The 23,347-nt window shown below is 40.7% G+C and overlaps 1 protein-coding gene and 1 long non-coding RNA gene across 5 annotated transcripts in view; one reads left to right on the top strand and one right to left on the bottom strand.

Moving 5' to 3' along the window:
* Positions 1-3,167: 3,167 nt before the first annotated feature.
* EFCAB11 (EF-hand calcium binding domain 11) overlaps positions 3,168-23,347 on the bottom strand; it is a 54,183-nt gene continuing 34,003 nt past the window's right edge. For 3 of the 4 annotated variants that reach the window (XM_083350223.1, XM_083350220.1, XM_083350224.1), the window contains one exon: positions 3,168-3,537. In XM_083350223.1, the coding sequence (XP_083206349.1) occupies positions 3,444-3,537 (94 nt within the window). In that variant the 3' untranslated portion in view covers positions 3,168-3,443. Of the gene's footprint in view, positions 3,538-16,337; positions 17,467-23,347 lie in introns of those variants that run through there. The other variant, XM_083350221.1, reaches the window with a different exon arrangement.
* On the top strand, positions 3,498-4,163 carry LOC310632795. Its single transcript, XR_014490915.1, has 2 exons — positions 3,498-3,602; positions 3,659-4,163. It is a non-coding gene; the product is annotated as an uncharacterized lncRNA (long non-coding RNA).

Raw genomic sequence — 23,347 nt, 5'->3', positions numbered from 1 at the left:
CTCAGGGTGCCACCGGTAAGAGATTGCCAGCGGACGACACCCAGGGATAGGGCCTTCTCAGTGGGTGCGCCTGCCCTTTGGAACCAGCTGCCAGTGGAGCTTAGGACTGCCCCCGACCTCCGTTCATTCCGCCGGGACCTGAAGACCTGGCTCTTCGAGCTCTCTGGCCCAGGCTGAGAATTTTAATTTTAACTGGGGTTTTATTTATTCAGAGACGGATATAATTTTTTTAAATTTGTTTTTAACTTTTGTATTTTTGTTTTTAATCACCCTGTAAACCGCCCTGAGTCCTTCGGGAAAGGGCGGTATATAAATGTAATAAAATAAATAAATACAAATTTGCATTTGTTGATTCTGGGAGGTATTGCCTTCAGGGCTGTTGTTCATTCATCACACTTTGTGTGTTGCGTTCTCTTGTTTTGGCTCTTTGGTCTGTGGAAAACTCAAAGTACATTTAAAAATGCAAAGATTTGTATTAGGTGGCCTGGTAACTGTAGGGTTATTCATGGACACTGCATTCTTTTCATGCTGTTATGCAATATTGATTCAGCCCATAGTGCATTAAGCTTATAAACATGCTTCAGCTTGGGTGTTTTTTTCACTTGCTGCAATTCTGTTTTAGCAATTCATGTGAAATCTCCAGCCACAGAAAAGATAATGATTGTATTATGATTTAAAGGGTTGTCTTGTGGGACATAAAAATCAACTATCTAATCAGCCCATCCATCTAGAGCCAACCAGTTTCTCTTCACATTTCTTTCAATTAAAATAGCAATAGCCCAGAACAAACAGTTGCTTCTGAGAGGCTATAGCTAAGATTACCAGATCTGGACTGCAAAATCTGGATGACCAATAGATGGCAACAAGGAAAATAATAATGATGATGATGATGATGATGATGGATGATGATGATGGAAGGGACCTTGGAGGTCATCTAGTCCAACCCCCTGGTCAGGCAGGAAACCCTATTCCATTTCGCCACCCTCATTGCATCCGCAGATAACCGCCCGGCCGCCCTGTTTAGGGTGACCCGTTCCCTTTTAAATCAGGGGACGGGAGAGGACCCCTTGCAGGGACAGGCCGAGGAGTTTAGTGAGTATCTGGTGGATAAAATCGCTCAGATTCGGGCTGGCTTGGACTCCGACTGGGCAGTATCTGACGAAGGGGAAACAATGGTTGGGCCGATAATATTTGGGAAGAGTTTGATCCTGTGACTCCGGATGAAGTGGACAGGATCATGGGGAAATTAAGTGCCGCCACATGTTTGTTGGACCCGTGTCCCTCCTGGCTGGTTTATGCGGCTCGGGAGGTTACACGAGGCTGGCTCCTGGCAGTTATCAATGCTTCCTTGAGTGAGGGGTGCTTCCCTGCCACCTTGAAAGAGGCGGTGGTAAGGCCCCTCCTCAAGAAACCTGCCTTGGATCTAGCTATTTTAAATAACTTTCGTTCTGTCTCCAACCTTCGCTTTCTTGCGAAGGTTGTTGAGAGCGTGGTGGCACGGCAGCTCCCTTTGGTCCTGGAGGAAACTGAGTATCTGGATCCATACCAATCAGGTTTCAGGCCCAGGTACAGCACGGAGACGGCATTGGTCGCGCTGGTGGATGATCTCTGGCGGGCCCGAGACAAGGGTTATTCCTCTGTCCTGGTCTTTTTAGACCTCTCAGCGGCTTTTGATACCATCGACCATGGTATCTTGCTGCGACGTCTTGAGGGGTTGGGAGTGGGAGGCACCGTTTTATGGTGGTTCTCCTACCTCTCAGGCCATTCGCAGACGGTGTTGGCAGATCATCCGTGGTTTCAGGGTGAGGTATCATCAATATGCTGATACCACCCAGCTTTTTATCTCCACCCTGAACCAACCCAGCGATGCCCTCGATGTGATGTCCCGTTGCCTGGAAGCGGTATGGATTTGGATGGGGAAGAACAGGCTCCAGCTCAACCCGGCCAAGACTGAGTGGCTTTACGTACCGGCATCTCGACTTGTCCAAGAGGTTCCATCTTTGGTTATGGGAGAGGTGTTACCTCCCGTTGATAGGGCACGCAATTTAGGCATCCTCCTGAACTCACGACTCAGTTTTGAAGATCATATTGGAGTCATGGCCAGGGGGGCATTTGCCCAGGTTCGCCTGGTGCGCCAGTTGCGCCCCTATCTGGACTGAGTTGCCCTACGTACGGTCACTCATGCACTCGTTACCTCCCGGATAGATTACTGCAATGCTCTCTACATGGGGCTGCCCTTGAAGACCACCTGGAGGCTCCAGCTGGTGCAGAATGTGGCCGCGCGGGTAGTGATGGGAGCATCCCGATACTCCCATATTACACTCCTCCTGCGTGAGCTGCATTGGTTACCGGTTGTCTTCCGGGTGAGATTTAAGGTGCTGGTACTTACCTTTAAAGCCCTACATGGCTTAGGCCCGGGATATTTGCAGGACCGTCTGCTGCCGGGGACGACTTCCCATCACCCAGTGCGCTCACACAGAGAGGGCCTCCTCAGGGTGCCGTCGGCTAGACAATGTCGGCCGGCGACCCCCAGGGGGAGGGCCTTCTCTGTTGGAGTGCCAGCCCTGTGGAACCAACTCCCCCTTGAGCTCCAGATGGCCCCGGATCTCCGGTCCTTTCGCCGCGACCTCAAAACTTTCCTTTTTCATCAGGCTGACCTGGACTGACGACGGGTTTTTTAAATGTTTTAATTTTTAATTGTTTAATTAATTTATTTTGGGGCTGTTTATTTAATTTCTCTTAACTTTTGTATTGTTGTTTTTATTGTTGTTAGCCGCCCTGAGTCCTTCGGGAGATAGGGCGGCATATAAGTCCCAAAAATAAATAAATAAATAAATAAATTTCAGACAAATGGCTGTCCAGTCTCTTTTTAAAGACTTCCAGTGTTGGAGCATTCACCGCTTCTGGAGGCAGGTTGTTCCACTGATTAATTGTTCTGTCAAGAGCTTTCTTAGCTCTTTCCTATTATTATTCTACTGGCTGCCCAGGTTTTGCAGGCAAGAAGTCTGTTCTGAATCCCATTGTTTCCTCTTTACAAAACACCCAGAACCAATCCCACTTCCACATTATCTGAACTCAGAATAGGAAAACCGGATTTAGTTTGTCCAGATTGTGGTTGGCCTGTAATGGGCATGACAGAACTCTGGGAATGAAGTGTTCAAACAAAGTGGGTTTTTTTGTTTAATTAAGCAGTTTTTCATTGTTTTTCTTTTTTCATGTTCATGCAGTTCATCAGCTGTATCAATTAATTTTGCATAATTATTGAGGAAGAGGAACCAAAACTAAAGAAGTAATTAAAGAAAATCAATACATGTCATGGAAGTTTGAAAGGACAGGATTGCTTTGTTTCCTCGGATCCTGTGTAGATTTGCTAAGGCTGAAGAAAAATGTTTTGCAGCTTTTGGAAATGGTAGTTCTTTTGCAGGTTTATAACAAATTGCACTTCAGGTAAGATGAGACAAATTTTCTTGTCCATACTTCATCGCCGATTCAAATTCATTGAAGCTAATACGGCCATCAGAATCCTGATCAACCTCCCTATAAAAGAAAAAACATCTTGGTACTTTAATTAATGAAATAAATCTATATTTTATAGCATGAAAGTATGTGATTCTGTAAGGCAAAGACTAATATCTAATTGACAAATATTTAAGGCCAGCGCTGCAAATGTACAAAAGGACTTTTACAATAAAACTCCCTTTCCTTTCGTCCACAGTATGTCTTTGAATCTATTCCAAATTGCTGGCAGTGAAGAGGAATTCATTCTCCCAGAATTTCCAATTCAAGGTAGATGGATACTTTCCGATAAAAACTACCAGCATGAATCCTGTAGTGTTAAGAATACAGTGTGCTATGTACATTGTTAAATGCTCAGGTAATGAATATATTATCTAAACCAGGGGTGTCAAACTGCCAGCCCATGGGCCAGACGTGTCACGACGAAAACGTGCCCACCCCATTGCTGGCAATAGGGGAAAAGCTCCAATACGTTGTGGGACATCACGTGATGTCGAGAGTTTGACATGTCTGACCTAAACTCAGAACAGTGCATACATTTGAAACTTTTAAATGTATCTCTGCATATAGTATACTGTATAGCCAGTTAATTAATAAAATAAAATAAAATAAAATAAATAAATAAAAATTATGGAGAAATATCTAAAAACTGAACACCTGAAAGCAAAGACTGTTCATGCAGTCTTTGGAAGCTACTTTAGGGGGTCTTAAAATACTTTTTTTTTAACCCTGCCTTTATTATTTTTATAAATAACTCAAGGTGGTAAATATATTTAATACTCGTGAATGAAGACAAATATACGTGTCCCTGGATAATATTGCAGGATCCAATCTGAGTCAATCGCTGGAATAAAAGGCTTATTCTTCCAAGCTTTCAGGCTTGCACTGAAAGGGAACTTCTCTCTCTCCAGAACGCATGCACTGGGTTGTGCTACGCATTGTATTTATATGGTGCCTGGCTGTGTGTGGCTTTTACTTGTTAATTAGGGTGTTGATGGCCAGCTATTAACTCATTAGTTGTTGTTTCCTTGTGCATCCTGTCCTTGATTCCTAAGTAAAGGTAAAGGTAAAGGTTCCCCCACACATGTGTGCTAGTCCTTTCCAACTCTAGGGGCCGGTGCTCATCTCCGTTTCAAAGCCGAAGAGCCAGCGGTTGTCCGAGGACGTCTCCGTGGTCATGTGGCCGGCATGACTAGACGCCAAAGGCGCACAGAACGCTGTTACCTTCCCACCATAGTGGTCCCTATTTTTCTACTTGCATTTTACGTGCTTTCGAACTGCTAGGTTGGCAGAAGCTGGGACAAGTAACAGGCGCTCACTCTGTTACATGGCACTCGGGATTCGACCCACCAAACTGCCGACCTTCTGATCGACAAGCTCAGCGTCCTAACCCACTGAGCCACCGCGTCCCTTTGATTCCTAAGTATCTGGTGGCAAATCAGCACTCCTACTGACTGACAAGGCTTCAATAATTTCTCTGGCTATTTTTGTTCCTGCAAAATTGAATGCATGTTCATTGCAATCTGAGGCTACCAATGAGGTCAGGACCCCTTGTTTAACTGCTCAGTCATTTTCTTGCAAACATTAACTCCCTCCCTGTTTGTCCTACATAGTCACAGGTGCAATCCATGCAGGGAGTTGGTAAATTATATTAGAAGTTTCTCCCATCTCCAAACAATCTTTTTAGTGAACTAAGGGCTGACGATGTATTCATAAAATAAAGATTATACACTGCTGAATATAAAGTTATTTGACTTGAGGGGTCCTTGGTGTTCTCTGAAAACAACTCTCCCGGTTGTTTTCTTGCAGATGTTTCATTACCCAAACGCTGGTAGGGAGTTGGGTTTGCTCTTAATTTATATCCTAGTAGTGACTTGCCTTCTCAGTGTTGGAGGGAGAGGTCTTGGGGTTTTTTTGGTTCAGCTGTTTATTGTTTGGCAGATCCTTGATTGGGGTATTGTCTACTTCTTGGTCATTGGTTTGATGTTAATCATGGTGTTAATCTCTGGTCATCTAGGTGTTGATTGCTGGTGGAGAGTTGTTTTGGTCTTTTTGTTCCTTTTTTGGCTTTTTGATCATCTCCTTTGAATGCTGTGTAGATGCTATTTATCCCTGCGTGCCAGTTGATAGCCGATTTGTCAGATTGCCAGGCTTCCAGTATTTCTAGTGTTTTTTATCTATCATGGTTACAGTTCCCCAGTTTTCCATAGTTTTCATCTATCAGTTATTTCACTATTTTTTACTACGATTTTTAATTGCTATATTGACAGTGGACAGTAAAAGTCAAAATAGATCAGCAGCAGGACAGAAGCAGAGCCAACAGAGGCACCAAATCACATATTTTATCTTTTTTGGTGTGCCATACTGTAAGCAGAAAAGCAACACTATTGTCAATCACTTGATTTCAAGTATATTCCTTTTTTTAAAACAATAAAAATAATAATTAAGTTTTCTTCTGTACAAGTAGCCCTCAGGTTATGACCACTTGTTCAGTGACCATTCAAAATTATAGTGCTGGAAAAAATGGACTACCAGTGCCAGAAATTATGGCCATTGCAGAGTCCCTGCAGTCACGTAGATCAAAATTGGAAGCCTTATTCCCCAACCATTAGGTAAATGGCTGTCTCTAATGATCGTTTTTATATTATCTATAACATGCTGTTAAGTCTTGCTAATTATTAGAAACACAATGCAGAATTAGATGGAATTTTGCATTGATCTAGCAAAGGTTAAATAATACGGATAAATAAAAACAGTGAATCAATAGAACGTGTCTTAATAATTACAACTATTCACCTTGTAAGCTACTCTACTTTGCTCATTCTTGACTGTTTGTGAAACCAATTATTTTGTTGTTGCTGTGTATTTTTATTTTTCATTCTGAATTATTATGTTGATGTTTGTAACTGTATTCATTACCCAGAGTATGTGCTTCAAACAAACAGCCATATAAATTAAATAAAATATCAATAAATAAACAATTAGAATTTGTGAGTTTCCAAGTATTATCTAGTTCAAATGACTATAATGAAAATGACGTTTCACTTAAACGTATTTTTGAAGTAGGAGAATATCTCTTTGATTCAGTAAACAGAAATCAATAGACTAGAATAACTGCTGTTTTTTATACTGTACATCAACCTTTCCTAATAATTTTTAAAACTATTTTTTTTTCATTCAGCACCTAAGGCTAATTTTTTGCTAGAATGGTAGAGGTAATTAGTACACAACTTAACTCAATGCAGTATATAAATTACTCTCTTATTATTTTAGGTAATTTAAAGCATCCTGAAACACTTCCCATCCTCCTGGCTGCATAAAGCCACCTCTCCAACTGGAATTTTAAAATCTGTGTATTGTCTAAACAGCATAAAGAATTACTTTTGGTATGCTGTCTCCAGTTTCTTGATTAATTAAAAGGCATATATTATAAATGTTGCAATTGTGCCCCCTCCAATTAATAAACACCGTTTCTAATGCAACACATTCTCTCGCTCACTTTTCAGTGTTCTATTTCCAGATAACATTTTGGATATTTGAGACATTTCTTTAGCTGCTGATCTACGGGATAATTCACTGGTGCCTGGAAATCAGAGTCAGGGATTGGCAGCTACAGAACAAGAGTATTTTATACCTAGAGAATGGATCCCAGAATTTGCCAACCACCAAGTCTTGGTGGAGCCTTGGTGGAGCAGTGGGCTAATGCCTCCTTAAGTAACACCAGCTGCCTGCAATTAGTGCAGGTTCGCATCCCACCAGGCTCAAGGTTGACTCAGCCTTCCATCCTTCTGAGGTAGGTAAAATGAGGACCCAGATTGTTGGGGGCAATAAGCTGACTTTGTAATAATGCCGCTTGGGGTGTGTGTGAAAGCCCTAATAAGCAGGCATATACATAGAATGAAGGCTACTGCTAAGCTTGTAAGCCGCCCTGAGTCTTCGGAGAAGGGCGGGATATAAATGGAATTTTTTAAAAAAAAGTCAGATAATTGGTTACCAAACCCAGAATTGTCAGATGAAAGCAGTTTTAAGCATGAATCCTCCCCAGCCCTATTTGGAGAAACTGGAGAATTCATAACTGTAATTTTCTCCCTGCACAGTTGCAGTTGATCTGTACATTACGGAACATATTCAACTTGCAACCATCATTTTAGTTGTTTTCATTCACTGGACAGAACAAAAACCATTGCATCTAATGGTTGCTGTGTTTTAGCACTACTGGCAGTGGGATGCATTTTGTACCCTTCCTCTATGCTGTAATGATCACAAAACATGTATTAGCTGCTAATTGTGTCCCCCATTCTATTTAACATTTGCATGAAGACACTGGATGTTTATCATCAGGAATTATGGGGGTGGGGGGAGGAGGCTGGACTAGAAGACCTCCAAGGTCCTTTCCAGCTCTGTTCTATTCTGTTTTATTCATCTCTTCATAACTACTGGAAGCATCTTCTTCTCTTCTGAATCTCACTTGTTAATTAAACAAGCCAAAAGTATAAACCACAATTTGAAACTGGATTGTTTGGATAAAACATGGTAAAAATATCAGTTTCACCTTATTTCCATATAAAAAAATCATGGTCAGTTGAAAACAAGAAAATTACTTCCATGCCTCCTCTCAGTCGTGCCATGACTGCAAGATTCATTCATGGAGCAACAAGTCACATATTCTTTCAGTCAGAATAAAAACTGCATTATTAGATCAGTACAAGGAGGGTCTATGGATATCCACTGGCTGTTTGTCCTGGGACTGCCTCCAACATGATACCAATAGCTGCTGTCATCTTATAAAAAGGTAAAAGGTAAAGGTTCCCCCGCACATGCGTGCTAGCCGTTTCCGACTCTAGGGGCCGGTGCTCATCTCCGTTTCAAAGCCGAAGAGCCAGCGCTTGTCCGAGGACGTCTCTGTGGTCATGTGGCCGGCATGACTAGATGCCAAAGGCGCACGGAACGCTGTTACCTTCCCACCGCAGTGGTCACTATTTTTCTACTTGCATTTTTACGTGCTTTCGAACTGCTAGGTTGGCAGAAGCTGGGACGAGTAACAGGCGCTCACTCTGCTACGCGGCACTCGGGATTCGACCCGCCAAACTGCCGACCTTGTGATCTTATACTACTCAGCATATTGACTTTCCAAGGATTTTTAACTGGTAATATTAGTCCATGGATAAAAATTAAAATATTTCTTTTCTTCCTGAAGGAGATTTTTAGAATCTTAAAACTATAGGTGGCAGTATTGTAAAATTACAACTGTGCCATTTGGCATTATAATACAACTATTTCCTGGAATGTTAGGGAAGAAGATAATGTTAAAAGGTCATCTATTTCCACTGCTCTTTCAACCAGATGAAAAGGCTGACAAACGTACAATCCTTTTTCTACTTGATAAAGGGACATTTTGCTGGCTACTATTATTTCATCAGCAAATACTGATGATCCCTTTGAACTATCAGCAAAGAATAAAACAAATAAGGCAATAGTGTTGATTAATTAGAGATACTGAACTGATGGCTTGCTAAATTAGAATATTATTATTGTTTTCTTTTCCTCGGACCCTATAGGTCCTTATAATTTTCAGGAAAACTCACACTATTTGTCACATAGGCAGGAAAGATGGATCCTTTTGTCTGATCTACCTAGAAACCTGAGATTTGCTTGATTTCTGAAGGATACCCAGGAAGTTTCTCAAGGCATTAATAGTCTATTTTGTCAAAAGTCTAGTTGGCCTTTGGAACATGTAGTCAAAACAAACTGATTTTACTGCCTGAAATTTGTAAGGATCTAGATGAATTAAAACAAATTTAGATGCAATGCCAGCAAGAGAAAGTATGGATGCAGAAGCCAAAATATTCCAATAGATTTTACCATTAGTCCTAAATATAACTTCTCTATGCAGAAAAGGATCACAATCTGGGATCTCTCTTGGACTCATAGCTTCTGCTAGAAAAGCAAATCGAGGCTATGGCCAGGAGAGCCTTTGGACTAGAAAGGGCCACAATATCTATTGTGGCAGTGGTGGGATTCAGCCAGTTCACACAGGTTCGGTAGAACTGGTAGCTAATTTTTTGTTGTCTTCAGCGAACCGGCTGATGCCCTAGCCCAGGGGTAGGCAACCTTGGCTCTATTATGACTCGTGGACTTCAACTCCCAGAATTCCTGACCACAGAACAGACTTCCGGAAGTGGCGCCCACGCAAACAACTGGTTGTTCAGGTATTTGAATTCCACCACTGTATTGTGGCCACTTCTACTCCAGGAGGCTCTTTTGAAAGTCACTATACCTTTGACACTTTATGCTGAACATACCACAACTTATCTTATGCTAAACACACCACAACTCATTCTATATAGGGCTGCCTTTAAGTTCCCTTTAGAAGATACAGTTGGTCCTGAATGCAGAGCATGAGTACTAACAGGCATGTCACTATTCGCCCATATAGCACTACTGTTTTGGGAGTTACACCGGTTTCCAGTTGACTTCAAAGTACAATTCCAGGTGTTTGGTTGTCACTTTTAAATGTCAGGACCTAGGTATCTTTGAGACACTTTCTCTGAGTGGAACCTGCCTGTCCAGTAAGATCTATGATGTAAGGCATTGCAGGGTGCCAACTCTAGGAGAATGTTCTCACAAAAGCAGGGTGAATCCCTTCTCCAAGAACAGCATTCTACTGGAGATAGGGGGGAAGCAACAGCATGGTATCCTTGCTTTGTTGCAGAAGAATATCATTTGCAAGCAGACAAATTTTTCAGTCTCCATCAGCTCTTCGTCCAGGTGAAAAGTGTTTGGGTGCCTATGGGGCGCTTAGAAATGGAGTGATTTGCTCTGTTTCCAAGCGCCCCATAGGCATCCAAACACTTTTCATCTGGAAGCTTCATCTGCTTGCAAATGGGGCGTTTGGAAATGGAGCGAGTAGTTTGCTCCATTTCCAAGCACCTGATATGAATGCAAATGAAGCTTTCAATCTCCGTCAGGTTTCCATCTTGGTGAAGTGTTCCAGTGGTTGCGGAAAGGAGTTTGAGGGGAAAGGAGCAGGAAACAGGCACCGCAAACACTTTTTGCACCGAGAATGAAAGAATCTGGGGTCTGTGATCTTGTGAGAGTTCAGGCCCGTATTCTCTGCAAAACAGGATGTATGCCTGAACTCACACAATATTACGGAACACAGTATTCCATCCTCTCCCTCAAAGGCAAAAAAAACTGCAGCGGACAGGAGACAGATCTTTGCAAGGTAAGTGAATCCAGCGTGGCAGGAAGGGAGGGGGAAGCAGTTGTGGGAAGCAGGGGGGGGGAATAGGGTGAATGTTGCAGAGCCTCTGCAGTCGTTTCATAAGGGCAAACAACTGCCGTGGTGCTGCAACATTTGTAATTTCGGGACTTGCTCGTAAACACTAGGGGGTCCTTATCGTGTAACCTGAAACGGGCGCTAAGAGAACACTCGTAACTTGGGGATTACCTGTACCAGGATTATGGAAATTGGAAGTACAACAATGTTTAACACTAAATAAGAATTGGGAAAAACTATACTATACTATAACTATACCAGCTTATAATTTTACAATATTTAAAACAGACATATAGCAATAGCACTTTAGACTTATATACCTCTTCATAGTACTTTACAGCTCTCTCTGAGTGGTTTACACAGCCCACAACAATCTGGATCCTTGAAAGGATGGAAGATTGAGTCAACCTTGTGCCCTGTCAGGATCAAACTCCAGGCTGTGGGTGGAGTTAGCGTGGATTGAGAAATTATAAAATGCATCTTTCTACAAGTTTAAACTGCAAGCTGTTATTGCAGGACTACTGAATTGTCAAACTGACTGAACACTTTCTCCAAGAAGAGCTGCTGGGGGAATGAAATGACCCACCAGCTGATGTTTCAAGAATGGCAGCTTGTTCAGTAATTTATCTTTTTCTCTAATAAATCAGCCACTCTTATCTATTTCTAATACTTGTTCCTTTATTGATGAGGCTCCTACATTGCTCTCCAATTTAGTCAGATACATGAGTATTAATTTCACTTTTAAAAATTCATGTAAATTCATGTAAAGAAAACTAAATAAATATTTAACAAATGTGGAACAACTATAAAAAAGATTATGGTCTTGTAGAATAATATAGTATAGACCTAATAATATTGAACTGTTATTTTGAGAAATGAAACTGTCAAAAAACATTTTAATAGCAATAATATCATCAAGATCTGTAGATACTTACTCTCTAAAATAGTCTGAAGTGCTCTCCAGTTTTCAATGACAAGCTAATTTTAAATGATGGGATTAAATAAGAAAGGCAATATATTGTACTCAAGAAAAGGGTTCAAAGATTAAATAGAAGTGGTTCCTTTTTAATAGGATCCAAATTCAATGTGTTTAATGAAAGCAATATTTTATTATTTCTGGGCAATCAGTTTAAAGAAAAATAAGACGTAAGAAAACCATTCTCATTAATGATAAAGATACTCATAAACATTTTCAATATAAACACTCATGTGCATATAAGTCTTCTATTAAATTACAGGTAGATTCAACCTATAACCTTAATGGTGCCTGCCCATTACGGTTGTATGTCATAATGATTGTAAAATGGTTGATCACATGATCAATCCAATTTTATGACATTTTTGGCAAATCACTGTGATTGTTAAGTGTATCCGCAGTCGTAAAACAAACCAATGATTTGCTATGGGCATGGTTTTGTCCAAACCTTAAAGTGCTGATTTTCAACAAAATCATAGTATAATACAATCACATGATTGTGGGATGCTGTGAATAGCTGCAAATGCAGCCATGTTGCCAAACACCTGAAGCTTGGTCATGTAACCACAGAGGGGGCTTGAATGTCGAACTGAGAATTCAGGTCACAAGTCCCCTTTTTTGGATTAATTGTAACTTTGAACGGTTGCTGACAGGTCATAAGTCGAAGACTGCCTATGAGATGAAACCATTTGGTCACCACATACACACAGTGACACTATGTTCCGCACATGTGAAATGATCCTAAAAGTCATTAAATCTTTACTGAAAACCAAAAAGATGCCTATAGTTTTTAAATGTAAAAAAATTGTTAGTTCAACTAGTTAACTAAGTCAGTTAAAATGTTAATCTGTGTAGTTAAAATGTTTTTAACATTTGATCCTGATTAGTCCTAAAATAGCAGAAAATGGCAGAGGGATGGGTATTTCCACAATTGCCCTATCTCTAATGACTAAAAATCTGCCCCTTTATGATAATGTTACCACACCAAGACTTCTGCTGAAGGGCATAGCCTTTGGCTTTAAAAAAGTTTCCTAATACCAAATTAGAAGGTGAAAGTAGGTGTGGTCTTACTATAAATCCTTAGAAAGACCTCACTTGGAATACTGCATCCAGTTTTGGCCACATTACAAAAAAGATGTTGAGTGCAAAGAAGAGCAACTAAGATGATTAAAGGCCTGGAGACAAAAACATTGTTGCAGGATTTGGGTTTGGCTAGTCTAGAGAAAAGAAGAGCTAGGAGTGACATGATAGCAACATTCCAATATATGATGGGCTACCACAAAGGGTGTGTGTGTGTGTGTCAGCCTATTTTCCAAAGCACCAGAAGGCAAGACAAGAAACAATGGATGGAAACTAATCAAGGAGAGAAGCCACCTAAGGAGAAACTAAGGAGAAACTTAGAACTAAGGAGAAACTTCCTTAACAGTGAGGACAATTAACTAGTGGAACAATTTGCCTTCAGAAGTTGTGGGTGCTTCATCACTGGAGGTTTTTAAGAAAAGATTGGATAGCCACCTATCTGAAAGGGTATAGGGTCTCCTGCTTGAGTAGGGGGTTGGACTAGAAGACCTCCAAGATCCTTTCCAGCTCTATTTTTATTGAGATATTGGACTGTTGCCAAATTAAAGCTGTACTGCATCTTCATCTTAAACTGTAATGGAGTCCAGATTGGAACATATCCCATAATTGTCCATATAATAAATTTACAGGACAATTCTTTTCCAATTTAACACCAAACAGAATTATTATGAAAGTTCACCCTCTTGACTCTCTGATCTTCAGCAAGATCTGCCATGGGACCAATTTGCAATCTTGTAGAATCTCTCTTTAAAAAAATTTATTTTACAAGTACTTGTGTGCAAATACTGTACATATCTCAGCTTTCTGGAGGGCCCTATTAAAGCATTAGTAGAAATAACATATTGTTTGAAAATAGCACATTTTAGAATAGAACAAACCTCAGGACTACAGACTCAGTTTCTCTTGTTCTAAAAGCATGGGTCAGTTTTGTGATACTTGTATGTATTGTGGCAAATGTCTCAGATCATGAAACTTGTTCCTGTTCTTAAAATTTGCAATGTTCATTGTTAATTGTATTTTTTTATTAATTTAGCAGAGGGGAATAATTTTATGATAGTTATTTTGATATCAATGAGACCTTATGCAACATTAAACTTTTCCATTTTTTACAATCATTTTACTGCTGCCTCATTTTTTAAACTATAAAATCGTAATTTGTTTATACCACTCAACCAACCAACAACATTTCTTAGTCCTTCATGCACATATCCAGCACTTTTTTCATCCTGTGATCAAAGATCAAGAAACATGCATTTCTTCATGTATCCTTTCCTTCTAATAACATACTTGAGGACCATCTTAACTCCAAAATGATAAGAAAATACGGTTCTCTAATTCTTGTAAAACCAATCTTGCCACTACATTATTTTGCAGATATTCAAAGCAGAAGAGGGCTACTATACTGAATCTTCTTGTATCCTGGTTTCCACATCCTCCAATGTTAATGATTTATAAGATCAACTACTCCTGTGGAAGTGATATTATTAATTGCACTAAATTATTGCTTTAAACAGTGATCCTAGAAAACTGCTAACAAAGAATATAACACTGGGTAGAAAATTACATTCCTTCTAACATTTGTTGCTACAATGAATATTAGAATCAAGCTATAGAAATATACTTTATAAAACAAAATGCTACATGGCCTGGGTCCGGGCTATTTGAGGGAACACCTGCTGCCGGCATCAAACGCCCTTCGCCCAGTGCGCTCCCACAGGGAGGGTCTGCTTAGGGTGCCGCCGGTGAGAGATTGCCGGCGGGTGACACCCAGGGATAGGGCCTTCTCAGTGGGAGCGCCTGCCCTCTGGAACCAGCTGCCGGTGGAGCTGAGGACTGCCCCCGACCTCCGATCATTCCGCCGGGGCCTGAAGACCTGGCTCTTTGAGCTCTCAGGCCCAGGCTGAGGAGAAATTTTTAATTGGGGTTTTAATGTATACAGGGTTAATTTAATATTTTTAATTTGGTTTTTTAACTTTTATATGGTGGATTTTTAACTCCCTGTAAACCGCCCTGAGTCCTCAGGGAATAGGGCGGTATATAAATGTAACTAATAAATAAATAAATAAATTTATAGTCATTAACAAAAACCATTATTTAGGTCAAAATAGAGTTGCTCACATCTAGATTTTCTTAGAGTATATTATTTCTTTCCCCTAATGAGTGATCCCCCTTAACTGTTTAAATATAAAAACACTTAAAAGGTTTCAGACTGCTAGATAATATAGACTGCTATCATAACTGTCCTCTTAATAAGAACAGATGGAGCAACAGAACTTTATATTCAGCATATGCAATTGCACAATATATGCAGCTTTTAAAACTGATGTGCTCTAATGTTTATTAACAGAAGAATGTGCTTCATAGCTACAAATCAGAAAATAGAAATTGTACTATAGTAATCTATACTTTCAACATCTGCTTAATTATTGGTTAAATTATGTCAGCTTTGTTCTCAATACAGCAGTAAGAGACAAATACAAATGTATGGATGCTTTTGCTCTATTAAAATAAAGCACATCCACTCCAGCTTTTTCAAATTCCATTAATTTCATTAGAAAGAAAAGGATATTCTGGGCACTTTCTCACAAAAATCTAAATAATTTAATAAGAGTTAGGATTTCTCGGGATCCTCTTTGTAAGTGTACTCATTAAAATATTCAGCTTTACAAAACAGATTCATTCTCTTTTGATGTACAGGTAAAAACTCGTTACGGGCAGGATCATGTGAAATTTGAGCGGGCCACGAACAAGGAGTATATATCGGAGGTGGTGACACTTTGAGAGCTGTACGCAACGAAATTTCATTTTGATGTATGCTGATTGGTGTACATTCAAAGTGACAATAAAGTTATCATTATCAAAAGCAAAATACCTTCAATGGCAACTATCATAATTTATGGGCTGCATCAACCCAAGGATAATATCATAATTAGGTGATAGCAGTGCTCTATAGCATAAGGTATATGATAGCAGTGCTCTATACTGCGTTACTGAGGCTACATTTGAAATACTGTGTCCAGTAATACAAAATGATGCTGAGGCCCCAGAAAGAGTGTAGAGACGAGCAACTGAGGAAAGACATGATAGCAGTCTTCCAATATTGGAAAGGGCTACCACAGAGAAGAGAGCATCAGTTTATTCTCCATAGCAACTAAGGGTAGAAGGAGAAGCAATGACTGGAAGCTTATCAGAAGGAGGTCCAACCTGGAAATAAGGATGAATTTCTTTACAGTGAGAACTGTTAAGCAGTGGAACAGCTTGATTCCCAGGAGGTTTTCAACAAAAAAATTAGACAACCATTTGTCTGAGATGGTATGAGGACTCCTGCATTGGGCACAGGATTGAATTAGCTATTTGTGAACTTACAAGTTCATTTTGGCTTGGTTTCATTTGAAACCATTTGAAAGAACAAATTTCTTTCAGTGAAGCTGGTGGAGCTTTTATTATGAGAAACGAATACATAAGTGTAAACTTTAACTAAGCATGTTTATTTTTATACATCCTATCTTCCATTCAACTGCTGTTATTTAAAACAAATTTATATTGTTTAAAGCTATCACTTTTCAGGGAGATATTGGCAATATCTTTTTTTAACCACAAACTGACCCTAATAGTTAGGAATATCATCTTAAACCCTGAATATCTTACTTACTGCTAAAAACTGATTTACCATCTGTGAAAATGCCTACTGTTGATGCTAAGTAGATGCCAAGCAATTTTATATTAGCATAAAACCATGTGAAAGAGATATTTTATAACTGTACAAACAAAACTTCTACAAATTCAAATCAATACATTTTAACATCAAAGCAAGAATATAGTCAATAATAATACACACACGTATTTTCAATTTACAATATTTATATCTTTCATAGTTTCTCATAATGTGAGAAATAGGTGGTTAATTATTACTTTTCGTTATCAGAGTGTTTTATAAAATCATACCGAAAAAAGTATTTTTCTTTAATTTTCTTCATCTTTCAATTTATATGTTAATTTTTCCATTATCACACTAGACTAGACCAATACGTTATCATACCAATTTTTCTTATATGCCCCTTCTAGATGTTTCCAATATTTTTCTAGATTCCAGATTTGTATTATGTGTGTGTATCTGTATACACACACACACACACACACACAAACTAAAATGTTGTGTCTGTAAGGTTTAACTGGACAAAACAGTAAATCATAGGGCAACAATTTCTGAACCAAGGCACTCCAAATGGGCTTACTGAATGCACCCCAAATCCAGCAACCATGACTCCCGTGGGATTCAAATTTGGCAAATTTGTGATTGCTTCAGTGCTGCTGCGCCACCACCAGGAGATTCGATACACATGTCTCACCCTAGCCATCCAGAGGCTGAGTAAACTAGCCCCTCCTCTGACTAGTGGAGATCAGGTAAACTGGTCCCACCCTAGCCCTCGGGGAGCTGGGTAGATTGGTCCCCCCCCATTAGCTGCTGAAGGACAGTCTTTTGCAGTCAAGCCAGCAGGCAGTCAGAAGTTGGAAGTTGCTCCTGCTCCCACTGCTTATTGGCCTTGGTCATTCTGTTGCTCTGTTCAGGCAAGGAAATATCTCTGAAATGATGGTTCAGTGGGTCACAGGTTCTCTGTTCAGAAAGGTAAAAGGCATAAATGATTTCTCTATGCTTTAATTAGCAATTAAAGCAATTTCCTGAGATATCATATTCTAAAATTTATTAAATTTTGACTTGTAATGGAATGTATGAATGACCTTGGGGAAAGAGAGGAGATACAGCCTAAGAAATAATCAGTCAAGAGAGGCAGAAGTACATTGCTGGAGATTATGAACAAGTGTGTTTTATTCATATATACAAAATAGTAGCCAGTTTGTATCATCTACTGAAGAAAATAAATTTTAATTTGCGGATGGTTCTCTAAATAGCTTTCCCTTTATACAAAGGAAGATAAAATACAATGTCCCATAAATAATATAATAAAATAAATAAGATGCTCTCATTCAGAGCATCACAAACACTAAAAAGAAAATGTTTCACTTCTGAATTTGACACTGATTGCTATCTCTTCTCTAACAATATTTCCACAGAATGAAAGCAAATGCCTGATGAGCACCAGCATTTTAAAAAGGTATATTATAAACCAAACTAACTATATTTGACTAAGTGAAAACATAACCTTTTGGTCTACATTTTATTATTCCATTACTTAAATGTTTCTTTTTGCAATTTTATTTTCATCCATGACTGAAAACATTTTAAACCTCAGGATCAAAACCAAATTCCATTTCTGAATGAACAATGTAAATAAGATACAACAATAAAAGCAGACAGTCAATCAATACTGTCAACAAGGAGACTATATTCTTTGAAATAAAAATGTGAGGTATTTGTTCAGCTGAGTTTTCTTGCTGGTTTCATTCATATACCTAGCAACATGGCTACCAGAAAATAAACTAACAGTGATATTTTGATACTTGAAATAAGTTGAAAAGCTGTACCAAAGATGCTTTTCCAAAAGACAATTGGACTTTTTTGGGGGGTTTTTCCCCTTGATAATGTTTTTCTTCTCATCCAAGAAGCTTACTCCCCACCATCCAGTTAGAATTGTAGAAGCAGTTTCTTGGACTAGAAGTTAAATGTTTTCAAGGACACACACCACCACCACTAGCCACCAAAAGTCCAGTTGCCTTTTGGAAAAGCACCTTTGGGACAATCATGACCTGGATGATTGAGAATCTCCACAGATATACATACTATGTATATGTACTGCAAAGCTGTTGTGTTTTATTTTCAGTACTGACTCTTGACTCAGATTAATTTCACTTACAGATTTCAATCCCTGGAACTCTGAAGGGAGATAGAAAACCATCCTGAAATAACTGCTAAAATAAACCAAGTTTGAATTAGAAATGAGGAGTCCATAGCCCTGTTTAGGTATTATCCAATTCTCCTTTTTAATGCTAACTGTAGTAGGCAAAGCATATTGCTGACTATTGCCAGGACAAGACTGAGAAGATGTCTTGTAGATGCCAGCATATCCTGTTGCTAACAAAATGCATCTTCATGTATAGAGTGGATGTGGGTTAATGAGGGCCAGCACCTACAATTTTACAACAGGCATCATGATTGCCATCAATAGTTTTACACACAAATTGTTATAAGGATGCCTAACATTTTCAAAGTTCAATACTAATGTGGATCCTTGGCTAGCACTATCAAACTTAACCTACCTCAGTATTTCTCAACCTTAGCGACTTTAAGATGTGTGGACCAACTTGTATAATTCCTTTGTGATTGGCAAGTTCTAGGAGCTGAAGTCGACACATCTTGAAGTAGCTAAGATTAAGAAACACTGGCCTACCCCAAAGAATTATCTGTTAGGATATCCGCACCTAGTGAAACTGCACTTACTTGTTTTCAAATGGTTGCTTGAAAAGCAAATGGGTGTGCAATGCATACAATGGTAAAGCAATCAGATGTCTTTCCAACAACTGTCAGGAGGAAAGACTCATGACCTAGGCCTTTTCTAAGCTTAAACCACTTTTCTTTGTAACAGTTTTCTTGAGCCTAGAGAAAGCGATGCTGTCAGATTCTATTCATGGGGGTTTTTTAGATTACATTTTTAAAACATTCAAAATGTATTTAAGTTATTTTTCATATCATTCTATTTCTCAGCAGTAATAAAATACTGCTTTGGTTAAGAAAGGGTAAACTAAGGAGATCAGTGTCTATAGATCAGTGTCTATAGCTGCATTTTATTCAGGATGTGATTCCATAGGCTTGTATTTTATTTTTATATGTACTCACAGATATTATTATGAAACACTATACAGTCATGCTTTTAAAAAGTAACCTATACACAATATTTTTACTAGTCAATTTTACAGAAGAATGGTTTCTTGCTTTTTCCAGAACATCAAAACAACTACCCATATTTTCTATCTAACACTTTCATATCTGTTATTCAGCAACAATATAAGTTAACTAGGGTAATTTTTTCACAGGTAATGGTTTCTAGTAAGCAGTGGGAATTGTTATTCCCAACTGCAGACAGTGTTGTAGAATAGCAGTTTTCAAAAAGTTCTAAGAATACTCATGTAAGCAATATCCCCTATTGGCAATAGACAGTTATTAAATATTTCTTGCTGTGTGAACTTTCAAACTGCTGTGCAAAGCAAAATGAATTCAGCCTTTTCTAAAAGGAAGAAGAAAAGTGTTGCTTCTGCCCTCATAGGTCTATGATTATGAAATGACAGAAAAATTAAAGGTAGAACGGACTGAATTTTCAAAGATTTCTCTACTACATACATATTTATGGGATATTAAGTATATTAAAATGCACAAAGGGAAGTGAGCTCCACATTCAATCTTACTTATACTTTGCCAGTTATTTGTAAACAGTAACATTCTTGTTATTAACCAACATAACCTCCAATTTAAAAGTTTTTCACATATTTTCTTAGTAAAAGTGGTAAAAGTTACAAAACCATTTCAAGGTGGGGAGGTGGGACTATTGTGGTTGATTTTGTGTGGGCTGTTGTTCTTTCTATTAATAATAATAATAAGTTGGAAGGGACCTTGGAGGTCATCTAGTCCAATCCCCTGCTCAGGCAGGAAACCCTATACCATTTCAGACAAGTGGCTGGCCAGTCTCTTCTTAAAAACTTCCAGTGTGGGAGCATTCACCACTTCTGGAGGCAGGTTGTTCCACTGGTTAATTGTTCTAACTGTCAGGAAGTTTCTCCTTAGTTCTAGGTTGCTTCTCTCCTTGACTATCTAACAAAATGAAATTCAATGGTGAAAAAAGTAAGGTTCTACATTTAGGCAGGAAAAATCAAATGCATAGGTATAGTATAGGTGGTACCTTGCTCAATAGTAGTAACTGTGAGAGGGATCTCGGAGTCTTAGTAGACAATCACTTAAATATGAGCCAGCAGTGTGCTGCAGCTGCCAAAAAAGCCAACACAGTGCTAGGCTGCATTAACAGAGGGATAGAATCAAGATCAAGTGAAGTACTAATACCACTTTACAATGCTTTGGTAAGGCCACACCTGGAATACTGCATCCAGTTTTGGTCACCACGATGTAAAAAAGATGTCGAGACTCTAGAAAGGGTACAGAGAAGAGCAACCAAGATGATTAGGGGGCTGAAGGCTAAAATATATAGGGAATGGTTGCTGGAATTGGGTATGTGTAGTTTAATGAAGAGAAGGGTGAGGGGTGACATGATAGCAGTGTTCCAATATCTCAGGGGCTACCACAAGGAAGAGGGAGTCAAGCTATTCTCCAAAGCACCTGAAAGCAGGACAAGAAGTAACGGATGGAAACTAGTCAAGGAGAGAAGCAACCTAGAACTAAGGAGAAACTTCCTGACAGTTAGAACAATTAACCAGTGGAACAACCTGCCTCCAGAGGTGGTGAATGCTCCAACACTGGAAGTTTTTAAGAAGAGACTTGAATCATATTCGGAAACCAGAAGTTTCCGAGCAGCGAGAAAAAGCCGGGCCGGCAGACATTTGACAGTTGACAGCTGTCAAATGGCCGCCCGAAGCTACGACGCATGCGCACCGCCCGGCCGGCCGCCATTCCCGTTGACAGCTGTCAAAAGAGCGGCCGGGGGCCATCGCGCACGCGCCAGATTTGACAGTTCCCGGAACTGTCAAATCCGCAGTCTACAACTCGGTCCTCCGAACTGAGCTAAGCGCTCAGCTGAGAGGAATTCCCCGACAGCCGCCGAGCTGTCAAAGTACCGAGCGTTGATTGGCCGTCCTCCGGACAGCGGGGAAATACAGTTACCCGATTGGTTAAATCGTTTGACAGTTCTCTATATAAACCCGGAGTGTTTGACAGTCAGCTGCCGGGAGCTGAACCGAATAAACTTTTTGAACCTTGCCTACGGTCTCGCGCCTGTCTTTGTGAAGACAATTCACCTGGCGATGAGGATGGGATCCCGGTACTATAGAGCTGCCAACTGAGCCGAGTCACCCCGCGAAGGAGTTCCGATCCCTCCCGCTGACAAGTCACTGCTGAAGCCACTTGGAGGGCAAAGGAACCCTTTTCAGCAGCTTGAACAGTACTGTGGACCCAGACCATGGCAAACTTAGGTCACGTCAGAGAATTCGACGTCCGCCATCCTGAAGGATGGGAGTCGCACTGGGGGCAAATTGAAGGCTACCTCGTTGTCAATAAGATAACTGAGGACCGCCACAAAGCTGCCGCCCTCCTCTGCCTCAGCGGGCCCGCCGTCTATGACATCACCGTAGGGCTTTGCAGCCCTGACCCCATCGCGACCGTCCCGTACGCCGTGCTGACTGACCACCTCAGCAAGCATTTCATGCCCCGTCGGTCCGAGCTATACTGGCGCCTCCATTTCGCCCGCCGCCGCCAGCAACCGGGCGAGACCACCACGGCCTTCATCGCGGGGGTACGTCACACCGCCCGTAGGTGCCAGTTTCCCGACCTGGAAGACCGTATCAGAGACCAGGTTATCGCCGGTCTCTCTAACGAGCGGCTCCAGCGGAAGCTGGTGGCCAGGCCCACGATGGATCTCGCTCAACTCACGTTAGAGATCATGGCCTACGAAGACAGCCACCGTGAGGGCTCTCCGGTGTACAGAAGCAGCCCGGCCGGTTCAGTCCACCACGCCAGGGAGCCGGACGACGAGCAACCTGAGACCTTCACCGGCGTCGATGACATCATGTCCCGTTTCAGCAAAATGAGCGCCGATCACGGGAAGAACCGCAGGCCATCCAGACCAGCCGGTCCGGTTTCAAGACCCACCGCCACAGGGCCGAAACCAAAGTGTGCCAGCTGCGGCGGGGCCCACGCCAGAGCCACATGCCGTTTCAGAAACGCCAAATGCCACGGATGCGGGAAGACCGGGCACATTCGCTCAGCATGCCGCAGTCTGAACCGGGAAACCCTCCACGAGCTTGAGGAAATTCCGGCAGGTAGGACTCAGGTCCCTTCCCCAGCCAAAGGAATTCCCCGGCCCTCAGTCTTGTCCATACGAGCCAAAACAAAAATGTCGCCCATCCATCAGTTACAACCCAAAATTAAAATTTGGGTTAAAATTCAAGGGGTGCCCTGCGAAATGGAGGTCGACTCCGGCTCCTCAGTTTCAATAATGTCTTGGGACACTCTCAGAAAAATTGGGTTTAAAAATAAACGCCGTATCCCCCTGCAGCCCTCTAAAATACTCCTCGCAGATTTCCAGGGAGCCGCTATTCAGTTAAAGGGGCAGGCACAAGTAAAAGTAGAATACAAAAAATTCCTGGGACATTTAACGATCCAGATCACTGAGGCACCCAGGTCCACCCTCCTTGGGTTAGACTGGTTTGAGGCTCTGGGCATCCACCTAGAGGGCACCAACCGTATACAATCCCAAACATTAGAACAGGTTTGCCAGGCGTTCGCGGACGTTTTCGACGGGATGCTTGGCAAATACACAGGCGCCCCTATAGACCTCAAATTAAAACCTGAGGTAGGTCCCATCCGCATCAAAGCAAGA

Source organism: Vipera ursinii (assembly GCF_947247035.1).
Source record: "Vipera ursinii genome assembly, chromosome: 1".
Taxonomy (NCBI): domain Eukaryota; kingdom Metazoa; phylum Chordata; class Lepidosauria; order Squamata; family Viperidae; genus Vipera; species Vipera ursinii.
Note: the sequence above shows the minus strand (reverse complement) of the source record. Positions and strands in the feature narration are given on the sequence as shown.